This window comes from Nesoenas mayeri (assembly GCF_963082525.1).
Source record: "Nesoenas mayeri genome assembly, chromosome: 2".
NCBI lineage: Eukaryota > Metazoa > Chordata > Aves > Columbiformes > Columbidae > Nesoenas > Nesoenas mayeri.
In genome coordinates this window covers 107,832,601-107,854,497 of record NC_137543.1, presented here as the reverse complement: position 1 = coordinate 107,854,497, position 21,897 = coordinate 107,832,601, and the positions used below count along the sequence as shown (strand labels likewise).

At 41.8% G+C, this 21,897-nt stretch overlaps 1 protein-coding gene across 1 annotated transcript in view; it reads left to right on the top strand.

The window, feature by feature from the left end:
- The window catches only part of HECW1 (HECT, C2 and WW domain containing E3 ubiquitin protein ligase 1), a gene marked incomplete at both ends in the record, with an annotated part of 194,258 nt that overhangs the window by 61,593 nt on the left and 110,768 nt on the right, over positions 1-21,897 (top strand). The window contains one exon of the mRNA XM_080364173.1: positions 3,262-3,356. Coding sequence (XP_080220299.1) covers positions 3,262-3,356 — 95 coding nt within the window. The remainder of the gene's footprint in view (positions 1-3,261; positions 3,357-21,897) is intronic.

Here is a 21,897-nt window from a genome sequence, read left to right as displayed (position 1 = left end):
TATGCATGAATGCCAGCTAGACAGTATTCAAGTTAATTTATGTCACTGTCTTGCCTATACTTACAGTGATTTCTGTACCAGAGGCAGTGGTACCAAGTCAATGACTGTCTGCATCTTTTTTGGAAATGTCTTAGAGGTGGTTCAGAAATAAAAGAACAATCTTCAGATGGATTAAAATGTTAGAGGACTCTTGAAGTAAGAAACATGACACCAACAATGTTACTTGGAAAGAATAGCTCCCAACCAAAATCTCCCAACTGGGGTCCAAGTGGCATTTTTGCACATATATACTGTGTGTAATTTTGCAAGTCTTATACTCATTGAAGTTTTATCTATCCATTGACAATAGCCATTTTCTTAATAGTTTCAATTTCAAAAAGATTTAGAGAAAAAGGCAGAAAGGGGGGAATCAGGGAAAAAAAAAGTGTTCCCCTAATGTTTCTAGAGCAATTTCTCAAGCTGTGAAGGTCCCCAGAAGATGTTTTCCTATCAGATCTGCTCTCTGAATGAAACCTTTGACATTCATTAATCACCACATCAAATACTGCCCACTGAATGGCTTCACCTCTGCCATGGTTTTGAATTGGGTGTGACACCTGTGTCTCTCTGGGTTGCCCTCTTGCCAGCTTGCATCTGTACCTGGGCAATTTGACTGAAAATGAAATTAGAAATAGTAGTTGTGTGAAACTGAGAGGAATCTTCAATACCTACATGGTTCTTTCCAAACACATATTCAATTGTTTTAGTAATCCTTTGTCTTTGAAAGCAATACTAATATCCAGAATACCTACATAAGGATATATTCTTTCCTCCTTCTATTCTGTCTGTTTAATACTTTTAGTTTAATTAAGTAGATTATTTTAAAACACAGTTTCCCAGTGTACATGGTAAGTGATTTCCTGCTTGTCAACCTACAGTGAGATTTCCTGCTGTAAGGTCTGAACGTTGTCACACAAGCTAGTACCTGATGTTATATTTTATTAACTACATGAGTTAAAGAAATTTTATTTTTAAAAAGCGCACTTCTTTTTATTCTACTTCTCAATGTTCCATGCAAACTGTAGCTAAAAATCTCCAGAAGAGAGGAAAATTAAGATTTGAATAATTGGTAAGAACTGCATGTTTTAGCTATTGTGATATCCTCAGCTTTTGCTGTCTTCTCAGTGGGTAAATGAGTTTGCTGCTGAGCTGTTAAAAATCCTGTAGAGAAAATTACAACATGAAAATTCAGTCTGGACTTGCAGTTTTTCAGTCCCATAAGCTCATCCAACTTTTTTGCTGCCAGAAAAAAACAACTGCTGCTCCCAGGTGCAACAACAGGGTTTGCTTGCTCAGCTGCACTAGCACTTCAAGTAATTTTCTTGAATTTGCAGAAGTTGGTTTGGGGCATAGCTGCGAATTAAACCCCAGGATGTGCAACAAAGCCCCTCGTGGAGGTGCTGAAGGACTCTCTAGCCTGTTCCGTTCCTTGAGAAGTGCTGTGAAGTGAAAGGGACACATGTACGCACCTGTGCATATAGTGGGAGAGGTGTGTATTTTCACCGTGCAAGCAGAAATGTGTACCTGGTTGCCTGATGTAGAACGAGGTGTGGGGATGGAAGATACGGTGGTAGATTAACACACTGGCACTGTGCTTCTTGTTGATGGGCTGCGTGTCCCTGGTGCCTCCTCAGAGATCAGCACTGAGAGGCACTTGAACTACTTGGGAAAATAAATACTTTGTTTTTCATTTCCCCAGTCACATTTGAAGTTGTGAAGGCTTTACACTCCTAAAACTATTTTGTCTTTCAAAAAAACAAATTGGGATTTATTTTTCCTCCTGTGTATCTGTAAGATTCGAGCCTATGTTTTTAAGGATCTCCACTGCTTTTCATGTCCCCATGTTTTGCTTTTACCTGGGGTGCTGCATGGTTGTTTTTTGGATGTACGAAATGGCAGATCACAGCACCATGATCTGTGGCCAAGGTTCCAGCTCTTAACATTTCATAATCTTTTGTCACAGCTGCACTGATTTTGCTTATTTTGTTACTGATGTTAAAACAGCAATGCAATTTGTACCTTAAAACATTGGCATTCCTTTATTATTTTCTTACATAGGCACTGCAGCTCCAATGAGACAAGGTTGGTGTTTTCCCTGAGCCTCAGCAGCAGCTGCAAAGCAAGGTTTTAAGGGCAAACTTGGTAATGAGAAGGACTTCAAATATATTATGGGGCAGCTGAAAGTCTCTATGGCATTATCCAGTTAAAACTGCAAGATGCGATTGCTCCTTTTATTTAAATAGGCATTTTTCAGATCCCACAAACATATCTGTTACACACATACAGTGTATACCTGCTGTGTCCTGGCTGTATGTGGGCACATACCAATGTAGTTCACATCCTGCTTTACCATGGAAAAAAACTCCTGTCTGCTGGATGTGCTTCAGCAAGTCACCAGGTCCAGGCAGGTGAGTGAGTGGAATTATGGCACATATTAGCAATTCATATCTACTTGTAGTTACAGAGCAACAGAGAATCTAGCCTCCTGCAGCAGACAAGAAGGTAAATCCTAAGGGGATGATTGAACAGGAAGCCAATTTCACTTCTCCTGTGCCTTGGTACAGTTATCAAAATGGGTTTCCGTCACTTAATAGGTTTATCTGAATATCAACGCATGTGGCAAAAAGCAGATCTGTGAGTCCAAAATCATAGTCTTGCTTGTGTTCCTCACCTAGTGCAGATCTTTGGAAGTCAGTAGAAGTACACTAAGATGGGTCTTGTGGTACTACACTGTTTCTGAAAAAATGTTTTAATGTAGTAACTGTTAGAGCAGTTAATCTGTGTAGATCTACATCCTTGCCCTGACCAAGGCCAGAACACATAGGCTCAGTGAGCAACTATGCAATCTTCTTGTCCTAAGGAAGTTTCTCACTTCGTACATTAGTGTTTAGTATGTCTGAACAGGGAAGGTTTATCTGTCCCTATGTTTCTTCTTCATGTAGCTGAAGGGTGCTGGTCAAGTACTCTGAGGTCTGTCTGTTGTAAAAGCTGCTCAGAAGACATTGGGGTTTTAACTTATTTCAGTCACAGGAATCAAACTGTGAAATTCACTATAGCAAAGGTGAAGATTGGAGGCAGGAATTATCCTGTTGTGCCAACCAACGTGAAACAGACCACTCACAGTCTAACTGCTTGCCAGCCTTGTTTCTGGGAGCTGCAACTGATCGTGCAGCTTCTCCGTGGCAGTTCTTCTAATCTAAAATAATTATATTTTTTTTTTAGCTGAAACAAAGATCTGCTTCAAATATTACCATGGCGTGAGCGGGGCACTACGAGCCACAACTCCAAGTGTCACAGTGAAAAACAACGCAGCTCCCGTAAGTTATGCCGACCTTATACTTTTTCCAATGTATGTTTCCTGCTGTCACTGTGCTATGCCTTACCTTCCCTGCCTGCTTTGTGTACTTTTATGAAAACTGAGCATAATATTTGCTCTTCAGTGCACTGTGGTACAGAGAAATGGGTCATGTTTGGTTAAGATGTGGGTTTGTACACCAAGCAAATGTAGATTCAGCTCTCAATCTGTCACAGATAACTTCTCTGAACTGGGACAAGTCCCATGCCCTAGCTGTGTCCCGTTCTGTAAAGTTATCTTCTCTCTGCTGGGTGCGGTGAAGTTTGGATGGTAACTCTAGAGGATTTGGGATCCCGGGGTTGTAAATATAGTGAGTGTCCAGAAAAGGAATAAGACTTTCCTATTTTAAGGTGTTTTTTTCAAAATCAAGGCATGAGCATTTTCATTGCTGCACCTCTGAGTTCCAGGAACAGCTACACTGTGACACACTCCTATCAATGCTAAGAACTGGGCATTCAGGTCCTGATCTGTCAAAGTACTAAAGAGTGTTTTTGACAGATTGAGGCTTCATTGAGAGCAGTTTTGATTTGCTGGAGCTTAGCAAAGCTCTGTGACTCAAATGGCTCTAAAAAGCTATATATCTTGCCTGGTTTGGGAAAATTTTATCACCCTGAGAGTGAACTATTTTTTAGAAGCTGGCAGAGGGACTTGCTGACCTCTAGAGCTTGTCTGGCCTTGCTGGCAGAGTTTCATTGCCTACCAGACTCATCTTGGCAGAGATCTGCATGAGGTGAGGAGCTTTAGTCCAACCAGCATTAAAAAAGGACTAGCTCAGATGTTGTTTAGTCTGGAAGATGGATTCAAGAAGGAACCGTATTACCTGTGGGTGTATGTAGGTTTCAGCAGACATTGCTGAAATTTTTAAAGGTTGTTCTTTTTATTTTTTTTAAACAGTCCCAAATTAATATTTCTAGAAAGGCTGAAAAGTCTTCCATGTGGTGTGTTGACTGTGTCTGATTGTACCAGAGCCAGGAAAGATTAATTTTTTTCACCCTTGACTCATGTAAAGTCTTTTAGTGGTTTTTCTTTGCCTTCGTTTGATTCAACAGCTTCAAACTGGATGCTGGGTAGGGGCTGATGGGTCTTGATGTGACTTGCTCACAGGGAAGGCATTCACTGATTTCAAAGCCTAGAGAGTTTCCTTCAGCTGTTTGCAGAAGAACATTATGATGTGGCCATGGTTATCTTCATTGTGTGGGATGCTGAAAAGTTCTTTTCAGTCTGTAGTGAATGGTGTCTTGTTGACTCAGGACTTGCCGTTCATTTCCCTCTTATCATCAGCTTGGGTGGTACGATCTATGTCATTGATTTAGTCCCAGTCTTCTCTGAAAGATAAGCCAGCCAACCAAGGCGATAAATACCAGTAGGATGACAGATTAGAAAAAATTCATTTCCATGTCTTAGACCTGAGTTTGAACCAAATAGTCAAATTTTTCAGGTCTCGTGTGGAAGACTTACATTTCATTAAGTATTCGCAATATGTTTTATGTTAATAGAAGAATGTCTGAGGACCTGTGCCTTTTTAACATGCAAATACAACCTTCCCAAGTTCTTCAGTTGAGGCCTTTTTGTATGGTCATGGTGAAATAAAGCAACCATTCACTTTCAGCTGAGCAGGACTTGTGTTTAAAAGGAAGTCCTCTGTGTGCAGTACTCTTGGTCTTTGTAGAGATCAGATGAGAAAAAGAACCACCTATTATGACCTTCAGCTGAGTATACAGTACATGACTGCGAAGTAAAATATGATTAAAAGTGGTATCAGATAACGGTTTTCTGTTTGAGGGCCAAACCAGTGTCCTTGGAAATAGCATTCTCTTCACATCATCTGCTAATTTTTCCTGCCTTTCTGGATTGCCTGTGTGGTTTTTGCCAGTGTCCTTTGCGGACCAGGGAGGCCAGCAGTGTTGTGGGTGCAGCATCAGATTCTCTGTTGTTTTCTCCGTATTGTTTACTGTGTGACATAAATATTTGGTGCATTGTAAGGCAAATACCAAGAAGTGAAGACAACAAGAGCAAAGCACTAGTAACAAAGCTTATGCAATATGAACCCAGAGAGATCCTCCTGTATGAGTGCAAGAGGAGAAAAATGCTATAGATATGAAAACTCCTTTAGAGAGTAGAGAAAAATAATGGGCTGATTCTTGCCTGTGTGAAGGCTTTAAGCAAAGTATGATCCTCCAAACTCCAGTCCCAGCTGAAACCATCAGATAACTTTCTATATCTGCCGCTCTGCAATACATGCCCGACCTTTACTACTACAGTTGTTAAGCGTTTCACAATGTTCTGTACCATTGGAAAGTGGTGTTACCCTTGCTGGACAGATGGGGAAGGGAATAACAAAGGATTTGCCTAGCCCTAGCCTTTGCCTGGGTTCTTGTGTGCCTCTGCGCTGGTTGCCACTGGGACAGAGGTAAAAGCCATGCAAAATGCAAACATTATCCTTGGAAATGCAAACACACAAAGAGCATTCACCTTTTGAGTGTGGTTTCACTAATAGTGAATTCCAGACACAGTCCTCCATTTTTTTTTGTCCAAGATGGAAGGAGAGAGGGATAAAATCTTAAAGAAATCACAAAATAAACTGCTATATCGATTTAAAACTTGTTTTTTTTTTATAATAGCTTGGAACAATGGTCAGAAATTTCTTGTTTGAAAGAAGCAGCAGTTATTCTGTTTCATACTTTGCTCTGCTTATCCATCATCATACAGAGAGTAAATGCACAGCTTGCTTCATCCACGTTGCCGAGTCCCTCCCCATCCCTTTGCAGCGGCTCCACAGTGAAGTGCGCTGGGTGGGCAGCCCCATTTCTTTTTTCTTCCCCTGTGTCTTGAATCATATTCTCAGCACGACTGAGCAGCGAAGCGGTAGATTGTTTTATCTTCCCCTGTTCCTCTCCGTGATCAGTTAAGGACCGTGACATTCTAGCACAATGCCTGTAGCTCATCCGAGGGCTCTGACACTTCTTACCCTAGTGAGACTTGACACACAGGGCCCTCCATGATCAAATTGGACGCATCGGATTCCTCGGTTGTTTTCATTGCTCCAGTGATTTAGAGCACTGCCCCAGGGTCCCAGGAGTGGTGTTTCTCACAGTACCAGCAGAAGCTGTGGTTCTCTGACTGCTGCGGCCTGGGTGCAGAGAGGGGTTCTGCACAGAGGGAACCGTCTCAGCTCCAGGCAGGTTCTTGCACATCCTTTCTGCTGGAAGAGGGAATCCTGTGGTCTATGCTTGGAAATTTACCCTCTTTTGCAGTCAGTAGGATTTTTAGCCATGGCTCCGGGACCTTAGTGTGTTATAAATAATAGTTTTTCAGGGAAAAAAAATCTCAACTGGGTTCCTGCTGTGGGTATAGGGGATGAAGTTTTTTTAAAGGCTGGTTGCGTGGATCCAAAGGGAGTTTTTCCATTGTAGTGATGGCATCACAAATTCACCCTGAAGCTTAGACTGTCAGTAGAGGGACAGAAAGAACGAGTCTTTGTGTATTTGACACAAGCAAACCTTTTTGTTTGGCACAGCTTGGGAAAAAGATCCAGAGCAGGTGTCCTTTGAGAGGCAGCATTTGGGGACAGGTGACCTTCTGGGGACAGTGCTAACACAGACTCATCTGCAGTTGATGCCAGAGCCACCCAAGAAGGTTCTGTCTGAGCCTTGGGGCACGTGGTACCTCCTGTGGCAAGGGCAGCAGCTGGCATATTGCCTGCTCTGTGTGCGTCCTGTCCTGTCTCTCAACGAGACCTGCAAACACTGATAACCAGCAGTATCCTAACAGCACAATTAAAACAACAACCAAAAAAAAAGACAAAAACCAAAACAACAAAAAAACCAACCCCTTCATTGTCTGTCTGACTGCGGTTCACTGCAATTGAAAAGGGGAAAGAAGCTGGAAGTAGTCTTGCTGGCGGCTGTAAAGCGGTTGCCATTCTTGTTCACGCGCCGCTGAGATCATCTTTAACTGGCAGTTAAAAGGAATCCTTTTTCCAAAGGGGAAAAAAAAGTTGCTGTGTTAGTTGGATGCCTTTGTATAGCACCGATGGTGCTTTAGGCTGTGTAGCATCTCGCATTTCTTGTATTATGTGTGTTCTGCTCCATTTGATTTTATCTCCTTACACTGTAGCCTAGTTATTAGAGCCGCCTCTCCTGCTGATTAGGATGCCCTGCAGTTCGTTAGTTGGTGAAAAGTCCTGTCACATTTTATCGCCTGTGAGTCGTCAAGCTTGAATATCTGGGAATGAAGGGCTGTGCACTTTGGCAAATTCATACATGGCAGGAGCGTGAATGTGAATTTGGGGCAGCAGATAGGCCTGGGGGTGATGACAGTAAAACGAGCACCTGCAGTTCTGGGAGGAAGGGACACCCTGGCTAGCTGCTTTTTTTCTGGACTAGTTATATTTTGAAAGCAATCTTTCTTGTGCACAGTAGTTTATACTTCTAAAGCATAAGTATTACCCTGGTATGGATGAGCAAAGTTTTCTCAGTAAGAAAGAACATTTTTACAACATATGCAACATTCCTCTATTTGTTACTCTGCATTTATTAATAATTTTGTCACCATTAATCTTTACATCAGATATCATTGTAGGAAAACAATACAAGTTACAGCAATTAATTCTAGCGCAATAGGAAAATGGTATCTCGCTGGTGGGAAAAGGTTTTAATCTAAACGCGGCTCTTTTGCAGTAAAATAAAGCAGGTGTGAAAACAGCATACAGAATGAAAAAGAAAAACCATTTCCCTTAAGAGTTTGTAGCCTAAGAAGATAAATTGGATACATCACAATTAAAAGACAGTAAGTGGTGAATCAATGTTTTAGCCTCAGGACAAATGTCTTCACTAAATTGGGAGCATTCATTCGCTGTATATTAGATGCAAAGAACCACAGCTGATCGAACCTCTGGAGCTTTCATGCCACAGTTCTTGTCTCATAGATCATGATGGCACTCATCACATACACTTAGCATTATGTGGAAAGCTGTGTAAATTGGAGCTAATTATTGAAAGAGACCTTCTCTGCGTTGTGCTTATGTGGAAATGCTGCTTCAGCTGGGTTTCCCACAGTAGGAATTACCGCTTGATAAGCTGCTGCCATTTGGTGGTGACTGACCATTCCTGAGGACTTCCTGCTGTAAATATTTGCATTATGTGCTGTTACGTCAGTGTGGGCTGCCAAGGAGTGTGTGATAATGAAGCATTCTGCCTCATTTCCATACACATGCTGCAAGCCGGGATTTTATGAGAGTGTGCATGTACGAGCAGCAGTATCTCTTAGCCTTTCCAAAGGCTGGGTTTAAAAATCTCAGCTCTGTGTTGTTTTTCACTTTGTGTCTTACTGTGTGATAGGTGAGTTTTAAAACTGTGTTTATGGGGCATCACTGTGTAATAAATCCAACAGTCTGATTTTGAGAGTGTAAGAATAATTATGCTCCGGGAAACAGCAGAAACTCCTAGTGGCTTCTGCATTGTTCAGCAATTGAGGTTTAAAAAACCAGAAGTTTATGGAAACACAATATCGAGCTGCTGCTATTAATCACAGCAAAGAATGCAAGCCAGGTACATCTGTAACAAGTGTAAGTGGTGTACCTTGGAAGGTTCAGCATTTCCAGGGAGGGAAGCAGCATTCCTCTGGAAGCTATGGGTGTGCCTAGGTGACCAAGTGTTTGTCAGGAGTGAGCAAGAGAATCCCCTTTCCTTATCTCAAGATAGGTAGCCAGAGCAACCCTAACATGCAGCTGCCTTCAAATGCAGGGTGAGGAATAGCATTGTCAGTACCACCTGTATTCTACCCACCCATCCCCATATCCATCTCCTCTTATTTTGATTACTTGCAAAGGAGATGGAGTCATTCAGAAATGAAAAAGTCAAGGCAAAATGAGCAGGGGAAATGACTGGAAACACTCACTCAGCTGGAAGGAACCGTAGACTCTAGCAGTCAAACATGAAATGCTCTCTGCCAGGGTACAGTCTCCTTCCTATGTAAAAGGGCGTCAGACAGAAAATATATATATGCTAAGAAACAACTGCTGAACAAGTGTGAATTCCATGGATTAACCATTTGAGGTGAATAATTCTGAAAAACATAGCTGATCCATAAACTGTGGGAGGAAGGTGATCTGTGTGGGCTTCTCATCTATCAGAAATATCCGCTCATTTGTGGTTTTCTTCTGATGTGATATTTCTTTCACAATAGTTGCAATGCTGTCCACATCCTGCCTGCCTTTCCTGCTCGTGTGTTGCTGCTGGTGTAGGCTGACATTATGAAGTGGTATAACATGAGAACATGAGTCTTCAAATTTAAAGAAAGTTAAAATTATTGGGGAGTTGCTTCAGCATTTTAACAGAAAGTTTGGAGTTTAGGAGGTATAATGGCTCACACTAAACTTGTCAGAGGTAGAAAAAGGAAGTGTAGTAGTACTTATTAGTAGTGAATTGGCAAATATTTTACTGTGTGCATAGGAAACATTAGCACTTTTATGTTGCAAATTCCGATGTGCACTCAATGTACTGTTGCTTTGAAATGTTCTAGAGAGGTGATGTTAAAAAAGAGAGCGAGGAAAGGTTTAGGAGCAATAGAAAAATATGTTCATTAATACTATATTGTTCTCAACACTTAATATTGTAGTATCACCTGATGCCCCAATCTAGGATTTGGCTCCAGGGCAGTAAGTACTGAACGGGTACGTTAGCCATTACACAAGCTACAGCTAACACTGATTTGGAGGGAAGGATTTCCTGGCAGAATTTGACCCTCCCCACCTACAAAATACATGGGATTGATTTTTAGTGCAAGAACAACTCTCAGCACATTTGTTAAAGCTGAAAAATGTCATGAATTAATTTTTTCACTTCCGTTTTGTGTCATTATAAAACCATGGTAGTGTTTTACAGCCTGATTTGGTTATTTTCAAGCATACTTACTCACATGAGCAGCCTCCTAATAGTTACACAGTTGAGCCCTTAGTTCAGTGTAATTACATTTTTGGTTGTGCTTCTCTATATCCTAATTAGCACTGATTCAAAGAATTTGAAGGTTAATGACATGTCCAAATTATTTCTTATTGCCACCTCAGTAACACAGGCACTTTTTCAGTATCCAGATGCATAAAGACTATTGTATTTATGCTGCAAGTACCCTGTCACATAGCGAGCACTCCATTTATATGAATTAGTGGAGTCGGAAAGCATAACCAGAGTGTAGTTGGTTTCTGACTGCAGCATAACTATAGTCACTGTGTTATAAATAATAACCTTTTCCTTCCTTTTGTTTCCTCTCCTCACATTTTAAATTGGGATGGTTGGGAAGAGATTTTCTTTAAATATTAAGAAAACTAATTTTCACTGAAAGCCTCTTCTGATTGCAGTCCAATAATACTGGCTTTTGCAGTCCTATTTCAGTAAAGATGCGGAGCACGTGCTGAAACCCCACTGACTTTACTGGAAATGTTTAACAATTTTCTTTCTAATTGGCAGTATCTTTCAAAATGAAGTGGAACTAGCAAGTAGAGTCACTTCAAGCAGCATTGTCATTATGACAGATTTTGGATATGTCAATAGCTAAAGTGACAAGTGATCCAGATCTGTGCACTTGGTGGCTTTTTTTCCTATCTTGATATTGACTTTTTCAGCTTGGTGTGTTTCAAACTCCTATCACCACCCGCTCATAGATTTACACCACTTATGAGAGATAAGTGCTCAGAATTTATTATCCAACAAATACAAATTGAGCAGGGAAGGTACAAACAATTTGCTTTGTGAACATCAGCATTGATTTCCTGAGCAGCAGCCTGTAAATTGAACACACAGGTATGTTCTTTTTTTATTGTTCCAAACCAGGAGGAATGCCTCTGCTTTCCAGCAACACAGCTGTTTGCATATTTAAATGTTACTTAATTTTGCAGTCTTCACAATTTCCTGATCTGTCTGTCTGAAAGAGAGAGGTGCAGTGTATTTAATTATCATAATGAAAGTTTAAATACAAACACCTAAGATTAAGCCTGGTGGCAAACATCAGAGTGGATTGGAAAAGACCTTTAATGCCAGAAATGGGCCCCAAAATACTCTTCAGTGCTTTTTTTTCCGCTTTTTGCATATTTCACATGCATCTTCAAGGACTGCACACACAGGAGACAAGGGACAAGAGCCACCTGCATGGTGTGAGTACAAGGCAGGGCAGCAGGTCGGCACGGCTCAGCACGGCGTGTCTCTCCAATGCGGCACCTGTGACTGGCGCTGGCCGTGCCGCTTTGAAACCATTGACACAGAGCACTGTGTCAAGCAGCTTCAAAACCCTATTTGACACATTGTGCAGTGCTGTAGGCTTAGCTGCAATGGTTTTAAACAGGGAAGAGATGACATAAGAAAAAGCTGGCATCTGTTAAACTGTTAAGCAAAATAATTCTTTAAGTGTTCATCCATCAGACTTTTTCCTGCTGTGCTAGCCTGGTCTGTAGTTGTACAGTCAGAAAAGCAGGGTTGGGACAGAACAAAAGGCAGGGTGAAGGCTACCATTTGCATATGTCCCATTAAAATGATGTCAGCTTCTTGTCCCCTCATGGACTCCAATTAAGCAGCACTAATTGTGGATCTGCTGTGCTATCCCTAAGTTTCACTGGCCACAGCCTACTCTTCACCTTGCAGAGCAGTTGCACCAATTTTGGACTTCTCCCTGTTGCCCTAGTTTCTTTGCACAAAGAAAACACTGGCAAAATTAACCTTACTGGGCATCTGATCCTGTATGAACTTCTAAATGCAGATTTAGAGTGGTTTAATTAGCAGACTTGCAGTGCAACACAAAGTTGAAGTGAAGAAATAAAAAGCATGACAGATGGGAACTGGGGTGATTTTGTTTCAGCAACACCAAGAAGATCATTACACAAGCCATTTATTCGTTAATGGGTTCAATACGTGTCTGGTATTTCCCAGCCACTTGCCTTCTGAATGTTTCTTGTTATGGTCACATAATAGCCGTACTAATAGTCTGCACATCATATTACTCCCTTCTGTAGTTTAGTAAATTATGGAAAGATCAGTGACTGTTGAGCACACTGCACTAGTATAATCATCTGTGCTTTGGCCTTTAATTGTCTTACATACTCCCTCCTTCAACTGATCAGATCCATAAAGTTATATGGTGGTCCTGAGGGCAGATATTTCAAGTTTTGTTTAAAGAAGGAAGTATAATGATGCTTCAGAGGTGAAGGTAATAGAATTCTGAATTAAGTCTTCTGCTGCTTCCTCCCTTGTAGGAGTTACCTGCTATGACAGGGTACAAATCTGATTGCAGGCGAACACCAGCTATAATAATTTACTAGAGCTAGTTCAGGCTATATGACACACCTTTCCAGTATGTATCTGTTCAGAAGCTGCAAAAATATTTGCTTTGATGTTGCTTTATGTAATAGATTCTTTCTGCCCTTTGCCCCTGCATTTATCAGTTTGATTTGTTATTGCCAATATTACATGCATTGACCTAAGTCTCGCTGGGTGCTCTGGAGACCTGCTACAATGGACTGAAAAAAGAGCACATTGTGTTCTAGCTATTTTTTGTGTGTATTTGGCTATCATTTAGTGAGAGGACCATTTATAGTTGGCACAATCTTGCTTTAAAAATCACACTTTTCACTTGGGAGAGAAAAGAGGGAACAGGATTGCTGTCAGGTAGTTTCCAGTATCCAGTTAGTCCAATTCCCAGGACTGTGGAAGCAACAGGAGTCCTGCAGTGCATGGGCATGAAATCCTCTAGGTCACGTTGGTTATGTCCACAATACTGCCTGAAAAGGCATGAAGAGGAAAGGACCAGGGTTTGTTTTTCTGTGCTCTGTTATGTTTCCGGGACTGCTTGTCCACATCGGGACCAGTATTATTCAATATATTCATCAATGACTTGGATGAGGGAATAGAGTGCACTATCAGCAAGTTTGCTGATGACACCAAGCTGGGAGGAGTGGCTGACACGCCAGAAGGCTGTGCTGCCATCCAGCGAGACCTGGACAGGCTGGAGAGTTGGGCAGGGAAAAATTTAATGAAATATAACAAGGGCAAGCGTGGAGTCCTGCATCTGGGTAGGAACAACTCCAGGTTCCAGTATAAGTTGGGGAATGACCTATTAGAGAGCAGCGTAGGGGAAAGGGAGCTGGGGGTCCTGGTGGACAGCAGGATGATCATGAGCCAGCACTGTGCCCTTGTGGCCAGGAAGGCCAATGGCATCCTGGGGTGTGTTAGAAGGGAGGTGGTTAGTAGGTCGAGAGAGGTTCTCCTTCCCCTCTACTCTGCCCTGGTAGGACCACACCTGGAATATTGTGTCCAGTTCTGGGCCCCTCAGTTCCAGAAGGACAGGGAACTGCTGGAGAGAGTCCAGCGCAGGGCAACAAAGATGATTAAAGGAGTGGAGCATCTCCCTTAAGAGGAAAGGCTGAGGGAGCTGGGTCTCTTTAGCTTGGAGAAGAGGAGACTGAGGGGTGTCCTCATTAATGTTTATAAATATATAAAGAATGACTGTCATGAGGATGGAGCCAGGCTCTTCTTGGTGATGACCAACAGAAAGACAAGGGGTAATGGGTTCAAACTGGAACACAAGAGGTTCCACCTAAGTTTGAGAAGAAACTTCTTCATGATGAGGGTGACAAACACTGGAACAGGCTGCCCAGGGGGTTTGTGGAGTCTTCTTCTCTGGAAACATTCAAAACCCGCCTGGATGCCTTCCTGTGTAACCTTATCTGGGTGTTCCTGCTCCAGCAGGGGGATTGGACTGGATGATCTTTCGAGGTCCCTTCCAATCCCCGACATTCTGTGATTCTGTGATCGTGACTTTACTGGGCATAACATTTTCACCAGTTGCCGTTTCTCAGTGTGCACTGGGTAGGCATAGGGGGCTGGCTGTTGGAAAAACTTGTGTCCACATTGCAAGTGGGGTGCTTGGTGACTGGAAGTCATTGCAGCAGGGGAGTAATTTTGGGCTTATCAATTGTATACTTGGATGTGCACCCCAAGCCATCACATAAAGATGCAAGTCAAATCTGCACTAGAAAAGAAGTCCCAGATAATAAATCAGTAAGGCAGGCACACCTCGTTTGCTTAGGTCATGGACTGGCATTGTTTGATTTTTTTATTGCCATGTTATAGAGTTTTGGATATTCCTGCTTGCCATCTCTCTCCTTTTTTTAGTCTTGATAAATCCTTGGCCTCTCTGTGTCCTTGCAGTAATAAATTTTGCCCTTCGATTACACATTGCAAGAAAAACAGTCCTTGCTTTCCTCAGTTGTGAATTTACTGCTGTTCAATTTCATTGTCATCTCCTATGTTCCGGGTTTAATGAAGAAGAGAGTTTAGAAGCTCTTGATCTTCTATTTACCAGTTAGGATTGCTTACAGTTTTACTGTGTCTCCTTTTATGCGTGTTCTTCTAAGGTGCTTTGGAAGTATCTACAACCATCATGTGATTCTGATCTGAATAGCATCTTGCACAATTTTTAATACAAAATGCGATTCTTCTTGAAGGCCGAAGCAGGCATTTTCAGAGCCTCTGATATCCTCCAGTATGCATGAGTTGAGGAAGGTCTTTGTGTGTTTGTATACAATATAGGAAGAGAAATTAGATTTTGAGAGTGGATGATAACCACATCTTTTTGTGTAGAATTGCAACTGAGGCGGAAGACTTTTAAAGCAGGAATGGTGTTAATTAGCTAAGTAATCTGAATCAGTTGCAGTGAGATGTACCAATTGCTGTATATGTTAGACTTGATGACCCAGGGAGTAATTTCCAGTCCAGTCTCTGGGAGGTCATTGCATTTTCATCAAGATAAGAAGCCTGTGTTGTGGTGGTTGTTAAGATTGCACTGACACTTTTTCAAGAATACCTGGGTTAATGCATGAATTCTAGTTGTTCAGATTCTAATTTGAGTAATTATGATCCATCTTTAGTACCTGCAATTTCAAATTGGTTTAGCTTTTTTTGTGTCTGGCTTTGTTATCTAGCACTGCTGTTGGACAGCTTTGTATTTTGTCTCAGATGTGGGTCGCAATGTGTTACTTCTCAGTTATATGCTAAAAATTAATGCTTTCTGAAAGGATTAGAAATACTTAAATGGAAGTTTTTGTCATAGTCTTTAGTCTGCTATTATTTTTTGTTAGCTGATGAGACAAAGAAAAGGACTTAGGAGCAAGTGTTAGCCATGCTGAAGAGCACAGTGGCCAGGTTTCTGACTGACTGACGTGTTCATCCAAGAAAGTTACCATACTAAGCCATGGTCATTAGATTAGAAGAAATAAGAAATTACTCATGTTGAGGAAGGAATGCAGATGTTAGCTGAGAGACAACTGTTTGTGTGGATAAGCCTTCCAATGAATTTGAATAAATTTTAAAAGTTGTACAGGGAAAAACATGAGCTCACTGCTTATTCAAAGCAGTGAATAAAATCCCAAATGACTCTTTAGGAGCTTACAATGAACAATGCAAAATAAGCAGATGGAGCTGGGGCAGTGAAGGAACTTGTTTTGTAAAACTCTTGTGATGCCTCTGTGATTGTATGAAAATACTATGTGAGGAAAACTTGGCAAATGCAGCAGAATTATTGGTTTATTGGTTTATGTTTAAAATATCTGTTATGTTTGTAAGAGATCAGTGATTTCTAAAACATCAGGATGTCAGAGGCTCATCTTATTTCTTGAAGATGGTGTTTTGTGTAACAGTGTCTGCTGCTCAGTCTCAGACATGCTGCCAAGTGAAAAGGGAGAATGAAGCTGCATCTGCAGGGAGAGATGCTTAAAAGCTGTGGTTATGGCTTTTAAATCTGTTGGTGTAGGTCATGGTAACCTGAAAACCAGAACCACCGAAGTAATAGAGATCTTCCTGCTGGTTCAGTGGGTCTTTCTCTCGAAGCCTGGGAGAACTATTGCACAAATATAGGCTAGATACAATTTGCTTGTCACTTACATTGTGTTTCTTTGCCTGGCCATTTAAAATTACTTAATTTGCTATAAGGCATGACGCTTTGGATAGCTGCTTTGGAGTATAATGCAAGTAACTTACAAGAGTTGAGTAAAATTTGGTTTGTTGGTTGTTGGTGGTTTTTTTGCAGAAAAGAGCACAGAGACTTCTCTGGGGGTCTCTGTTTGGGGACTTTCAGTGCACCCATCAAGCTGCTGGGTGCTCGGTGTTGCAGTCAAGAGCCGTAGCCTGCAGGCTTACAGATGCGAGGAAAATGTTTACAACACCCAGATGAGGAATGAACTGAATATATCAGTAGTGAATTTGCTCTGCAAAAGCAAAGTATAATTTTACAAAGCTTTGATGTGTAGTTGAGAACACTGATAAATTCTCAGGTAGATGTATGGATGATAAAGTCTCTGAACAACCCACAAATGAACCATAAGTTTTATTCAAATCGCATTTTCCTATGCTGAAGTGTGCTGCGTTCCCTGTGGGCAGCTGGAAAGCTGGCACAGTGGGAGGAAAGCAGGGAAATAGGTACAAGTCCTTTTCTTGTGTCCGTGCATCCATAACACAAGCCAAGATATGAATTTTAGCTGAGGTGGGCGCTTGCACGCCCAGCCTCTCACTCAGCATCTTTCAGCAAATTTCAACAACTGGTGTTCCCTAATGTGGCTGTTTCAAGCACTGGGAGGATTTCTTGACCTCAGAGCAGCATCCAGACAAACTGCCAGAGACAGGGAGGGAAAGAAAGAGGTTGTAAAACTTGCCAAAGCCAGATCCGGAGCCTGTGCTGAACATCTCAGTGCGCAATCCAGCAATGAAGTTTCATCTCTACTGGAACACATAGATGCCATCAACTTTAGTCCTGATTGGATTTTCAGTAACCAAATATTTTCCAGCAGCCAGTGTAAAGGACTAAAATAACTGACTTTTCTTGAAACATCTTTTGTTGGTTTGTTTTTTTTTTTCCTTGAAGTATCTTCGTTTTTTTTCTTTATCTGCTTTCCCTAGTTGTGGGAAGAAGGGCAGGATGGTAGGAAGATTTGGTGAGAAGAACATTATTGCAATTTCAGAATCCATGACCCTTTATAATAGTAACTCGTTCTGAAAATCTGTCCCGAAATGACCCATACCCTGAGATAACCTATATAAAATCAGCAGACATGACTGTAGAGTTGACTCTGAAGTGAACGTGTTCGCATTTGTAACTTGTGGATTTGTAGGTTATTTTGAATGTTTGTGGCATCACTCACAGGTTATTCCAGTGGGAATACCCTAAGGAGGTGAAAGAGAAGAGCAGGTGGTGACTGAAACTGAAAACTTTTCAACAACTCAGCACACATCAGTGCCTGCAGATATCTGCCCTTCAAGTATAGCGTGCATGAATGTTCCTGTCTGTGTATGTCCATTTGCATGTGCACGCAAGCCCTGTCGTGGTCATGGCATCCTTTCCACCTCACTGCTTCGACTCTTACTTTTGCTTTACGTATTTCCGATTTTTTCTACCGTGATTCAGCTTTTAGGTTTATGCTTTGTCTGAATCCGAAGTATCTTGGATTGCCTGTACTTAACTTCCCACATAAAGATGATCCAAAAATATATCTGTAATGTTATATTAGGAAAAGGTTATGATCAGAGAGGGCTAAAAAAAGAGAGCAGCATTACAATTTATATTCATGAAGAGGCAGACTTAATGCTTCACAGTTATCTTTCAGGTTTATGTTTCCTGGTTTCTAAGAGCTCAACAGGATAATCATGTTCCCGTAACATAGTTTTGCTGATGGATACAGTTATATAAGATTGCATACTTTTCTAAATATTTTTTTTTTCTGTAATTATTACTTCTATGAAAGATTAAGAACAAAAGAGGTTCAAGTGGGGGAATTGATGTAGGTCAGTATGTGATATATCAGCAGATGTGCATAAGAATTTTTTTAATAGAGTTTTAAACCCTTTGTTCGTTTTTAATCCTTGAATCCCTTGAGAAACGTTTTCCACTTACATTAAATATCTGGGGTTTTTTTCCCAGCTAGCTAGCTGGGTTCTCAGACAAGCATGTTTTCATCCATAAAGAAAGCGTGCAGCCCCTCCTCACTTAATATCTCCAGTTTCAAAGCAGGCTTAAATTCTTACATCTGTAAAGTCTGATGGAAAGTAACTTAATTGTTCTTACACAGTACCCTGTTTAACTCAGTGGGTCTGATTTTTATTTACATTGAGGCCCTGTTTGCCCTTATGGCAATGCAGTAGGACTTTATGGTGAACATAAGTATAAACCACATTAATTAGACCATATGTTGATATTCTTAGCAAAGGACCAGCAGTATCGCTCATATGACCTAACTAACCCTGGGCAATTGTTAAAGTTTAGTTCACAAAATGTGTAATGGACCATATTTGAGGTACCAACACATTTATGACCTTTTGTCTAGCAGACTAGTACTCAGACTGTGCTTCCAGAGGTGAGGTATTTGAGGGCAACCAAGGTCCGTTACCATAGAGCTGATTCAGCTATATGGGAATACTTAAGCCTAGTGCCGGAAAAGTCTGGAGGTGCCACTACTTGTCAGGAAGCCCTGGTTTAAATAGCAGCCTATATATTTCTTTTGTTTTTCCCAAAAGGATCTAACTTACCTGTGCCAGCAGGCATGCTTGAAAGCTGCTGCCATCAGGTTTGAGTTCTAACAAAGCTGTACTAATGATTGTTGAGGGGTTTTTTGTGTGTATTTGGGTTTTTTGAGATAGATCTGAAAGGGAAAGAGGGAATTTTTTTAGGATGTGGGAGATCTGAAATTTCAGAAATTAATTACTTGCTTTCCTTTTAGCATCCTCCACTACTCTTTTCTTTGTTTTCTATTCTTCTGTAGAGCTTTGCATTTCTCTTTTCTGCTTTTCTTTTCTTTTCTTTTCTTTTCTTTTCTTTTCTTTTCTTTTCTTTTCTTTTCTTTTCTAGTTCATTTCTGTCATCTTTTTGCTGGCTGCTTCCTTTCACAGTTTTGAAGAACTTCTTGACTAGAAGGTCCAGGCTGCCTAAAAAGCGTGCTGGGCTCTGGCACCGACCAGCCTTCAGGACACCTTGCTGCCACAGCTGGCAAATAGCAGCCACCGTGTGAGCATCAAAGGGGGGTGACCAAAGCTGCCAGGTGCACCCAGGCATGTGAGATACCTCCTGCTTTGCTGCAAGGGTGAGCTGTGGTTATATCTGAGGCTGAGCTTGCATTTAGCTTGGAGAAGAGGAGACTGAGGGGTGATCTCATTAATGTTTATAAATATGTAAAGGGTGAATGTCACGAGGATGGAGCCAGGCTCTTCTCAGTGACAACCAATGATAAGACAAGGGGCAATGTGTACAAACTGGAACACAAAAGGTTCCACTTAAATATGGGAAGAAACTTCTTCAGGATGAGGGTGCCAGAGCACTAGAACAGGCTGCCCAGGGAGGTTGTGGAGTCTCCTACTCTGGAAACATTCAAAACCCGCCTGGACACCTTCCTGTGTAATCTCATCTGGGTGTTCCTGCTCCGGCAGGGGGATTGGACTAGATGATCTTTCAAGGTCCCTCCCAATCCCTGACATTCTGTAATTCCGTGATGTCAGCTGGTTTTGCAGCTGCCTCCCTATGGTATGCAGTTAGCACCCTGTGAGTCTTCATGCTTTTTGAAGCTGCTACCACTGCGAGGATGCTCAGGCTCTGCACGTTTATTTTTCAGTTGTGCCTTTGAGGGTGAGGAACGAAGGGCGAAACTGCCAAGTCTGTTTCATGGCCTCCTCATTTGCTACTGTGAGTGATATAATAATCATGGACAAGGGGTCAGCACAGGCTGCTTCAGTGTCCTGCAGTTCAGGGATATATAATGCTTCTGCAGCAGAAGAGAGTAAAATATTAATGCCATGAAGTCAGCAGCCAAATTCTTACCACTTTCAGAGGGGTCAAAATTGACTTCCAGATTAAGCAGTCATACTTCATGTACCATTGTGGACTGGCAGCACAGCCTACTCCAAGATAGGGGAAAAGTTGTGTCTCTTTTTCTTTTCTTTCCAGCTAGTTAGGGAGGTGTGGTCCAAAGAGGTGCTTCCATGTACACCAAAGTTTTGGATGCTAACCAAGAAAATTTTGCTGCTGCAACTGCAGAAGAAAAGCAGAGTGAGAGTTACTGCTGGAAGGGCAGCCTCATGACAGAGCACCAGCCTCTGCTCACCATGGCTTCCAGCTCCAGCAAGAGCAGGTGGCTCTGCTCCCCTCTCCTTGCCCATCACTGCTCACACAGCTGCAGATAAGTGAGCACGGGGGCTGCCTGCACAGGAATGTTCCTGGTGGCTATGAGGGGGAGGTGTTTTGTGAAGAGCACACCTGCTTTCCTGTGAGCTTGTCCAGGAAGCGAAGTGGTCTGGGGAGCCCTGCGTGGAGCCTGGGGAGCCACTTCTCTTCCATGTGAGTAGTGGGTGGTGTGTGTAGCTGGGGCCATGAAGCTCTGTGTTGCCTTGCTCTGCTCCACAGAACTGTTTTCCCAGGCTTGACTGAAGTGCATGAGATGAATTCTACCCTGATTTGCATCAAAACTGACACATGCAACAGAAAGCACCTCCGTTGCTGATAAGATGTGATTTATTTAAGATCTACAAGAATTATATCATTATGCACGCTGTAGTTAATGATTTCTCTACAGTGACAGCACTCCTGCGTGTAGCTGACATCCCTTTCCCCTCCTGTCGTATATAATGATGTTATGTTTGGAAGTCTTGTATCCAATATGCAGCAGGCCAAATTCTTCATGAGACTTTCTGTGATGACCAAATTGCTTTAGTGAATTCAGTTGTTACAGTAGATTGGATTTTGAAAGTGCCGGTTTTTCCCTGAAGTCTTTGCTGTAACTCAAGTTTGCTGTAACACCACACCACCATCATTTTCAGGTTGGGTCTAGCCACAGTTTTCTTCATTCTTCAGATTTGTCATTGACATTATATAGAAGTAGCAGAGATAGAGCTGGATTTGTTCAGTTATAAGAGAAGTCTTAGGTGGGATGTTACTTGTGTCTTTACATAATGTGAGGTTGTAGGGAAGGAGACAGACTTTTCTCAGCACATGGTGAAATGACAGCAGGCCATAGACACAAGTTGCAACAAGGGACATTCTGATTTGACCTCAGGAATTATTTTTTTTTTTCTCAAGACACTAGTCAAACATTAGAACAGGTTGCCCAGAGTGCTTGTGGAATCTCCATCCATGGATATACTCAAAGCTCAACGGGACAGGGCCCCAAGTAGCCTGCTCTATGTTGGTCCTGCTTTGACTGAGGGGTTAGATGACTCCAGGAGGTCTCACCCAATATTGGTTATTCTATGGCAGTTTGATTACAATCAGTATTCCCACAAGCACACTATATTAGAGAAGCCTGTTGACATTTTACAGCCTGCTACTCTAGAAAGCAGCAAACTAAGAAAAACGGAACTGTGAATGCTGTAGCCAAATAGGAAGATGAAGGCAGTTCTGAAAAAGAAAAATCAAAAAAACCCAACCACACAAACAAGCAAAATAAAACCCCAATATATACTGAGATAGGATAAGCGGTTTCTGCT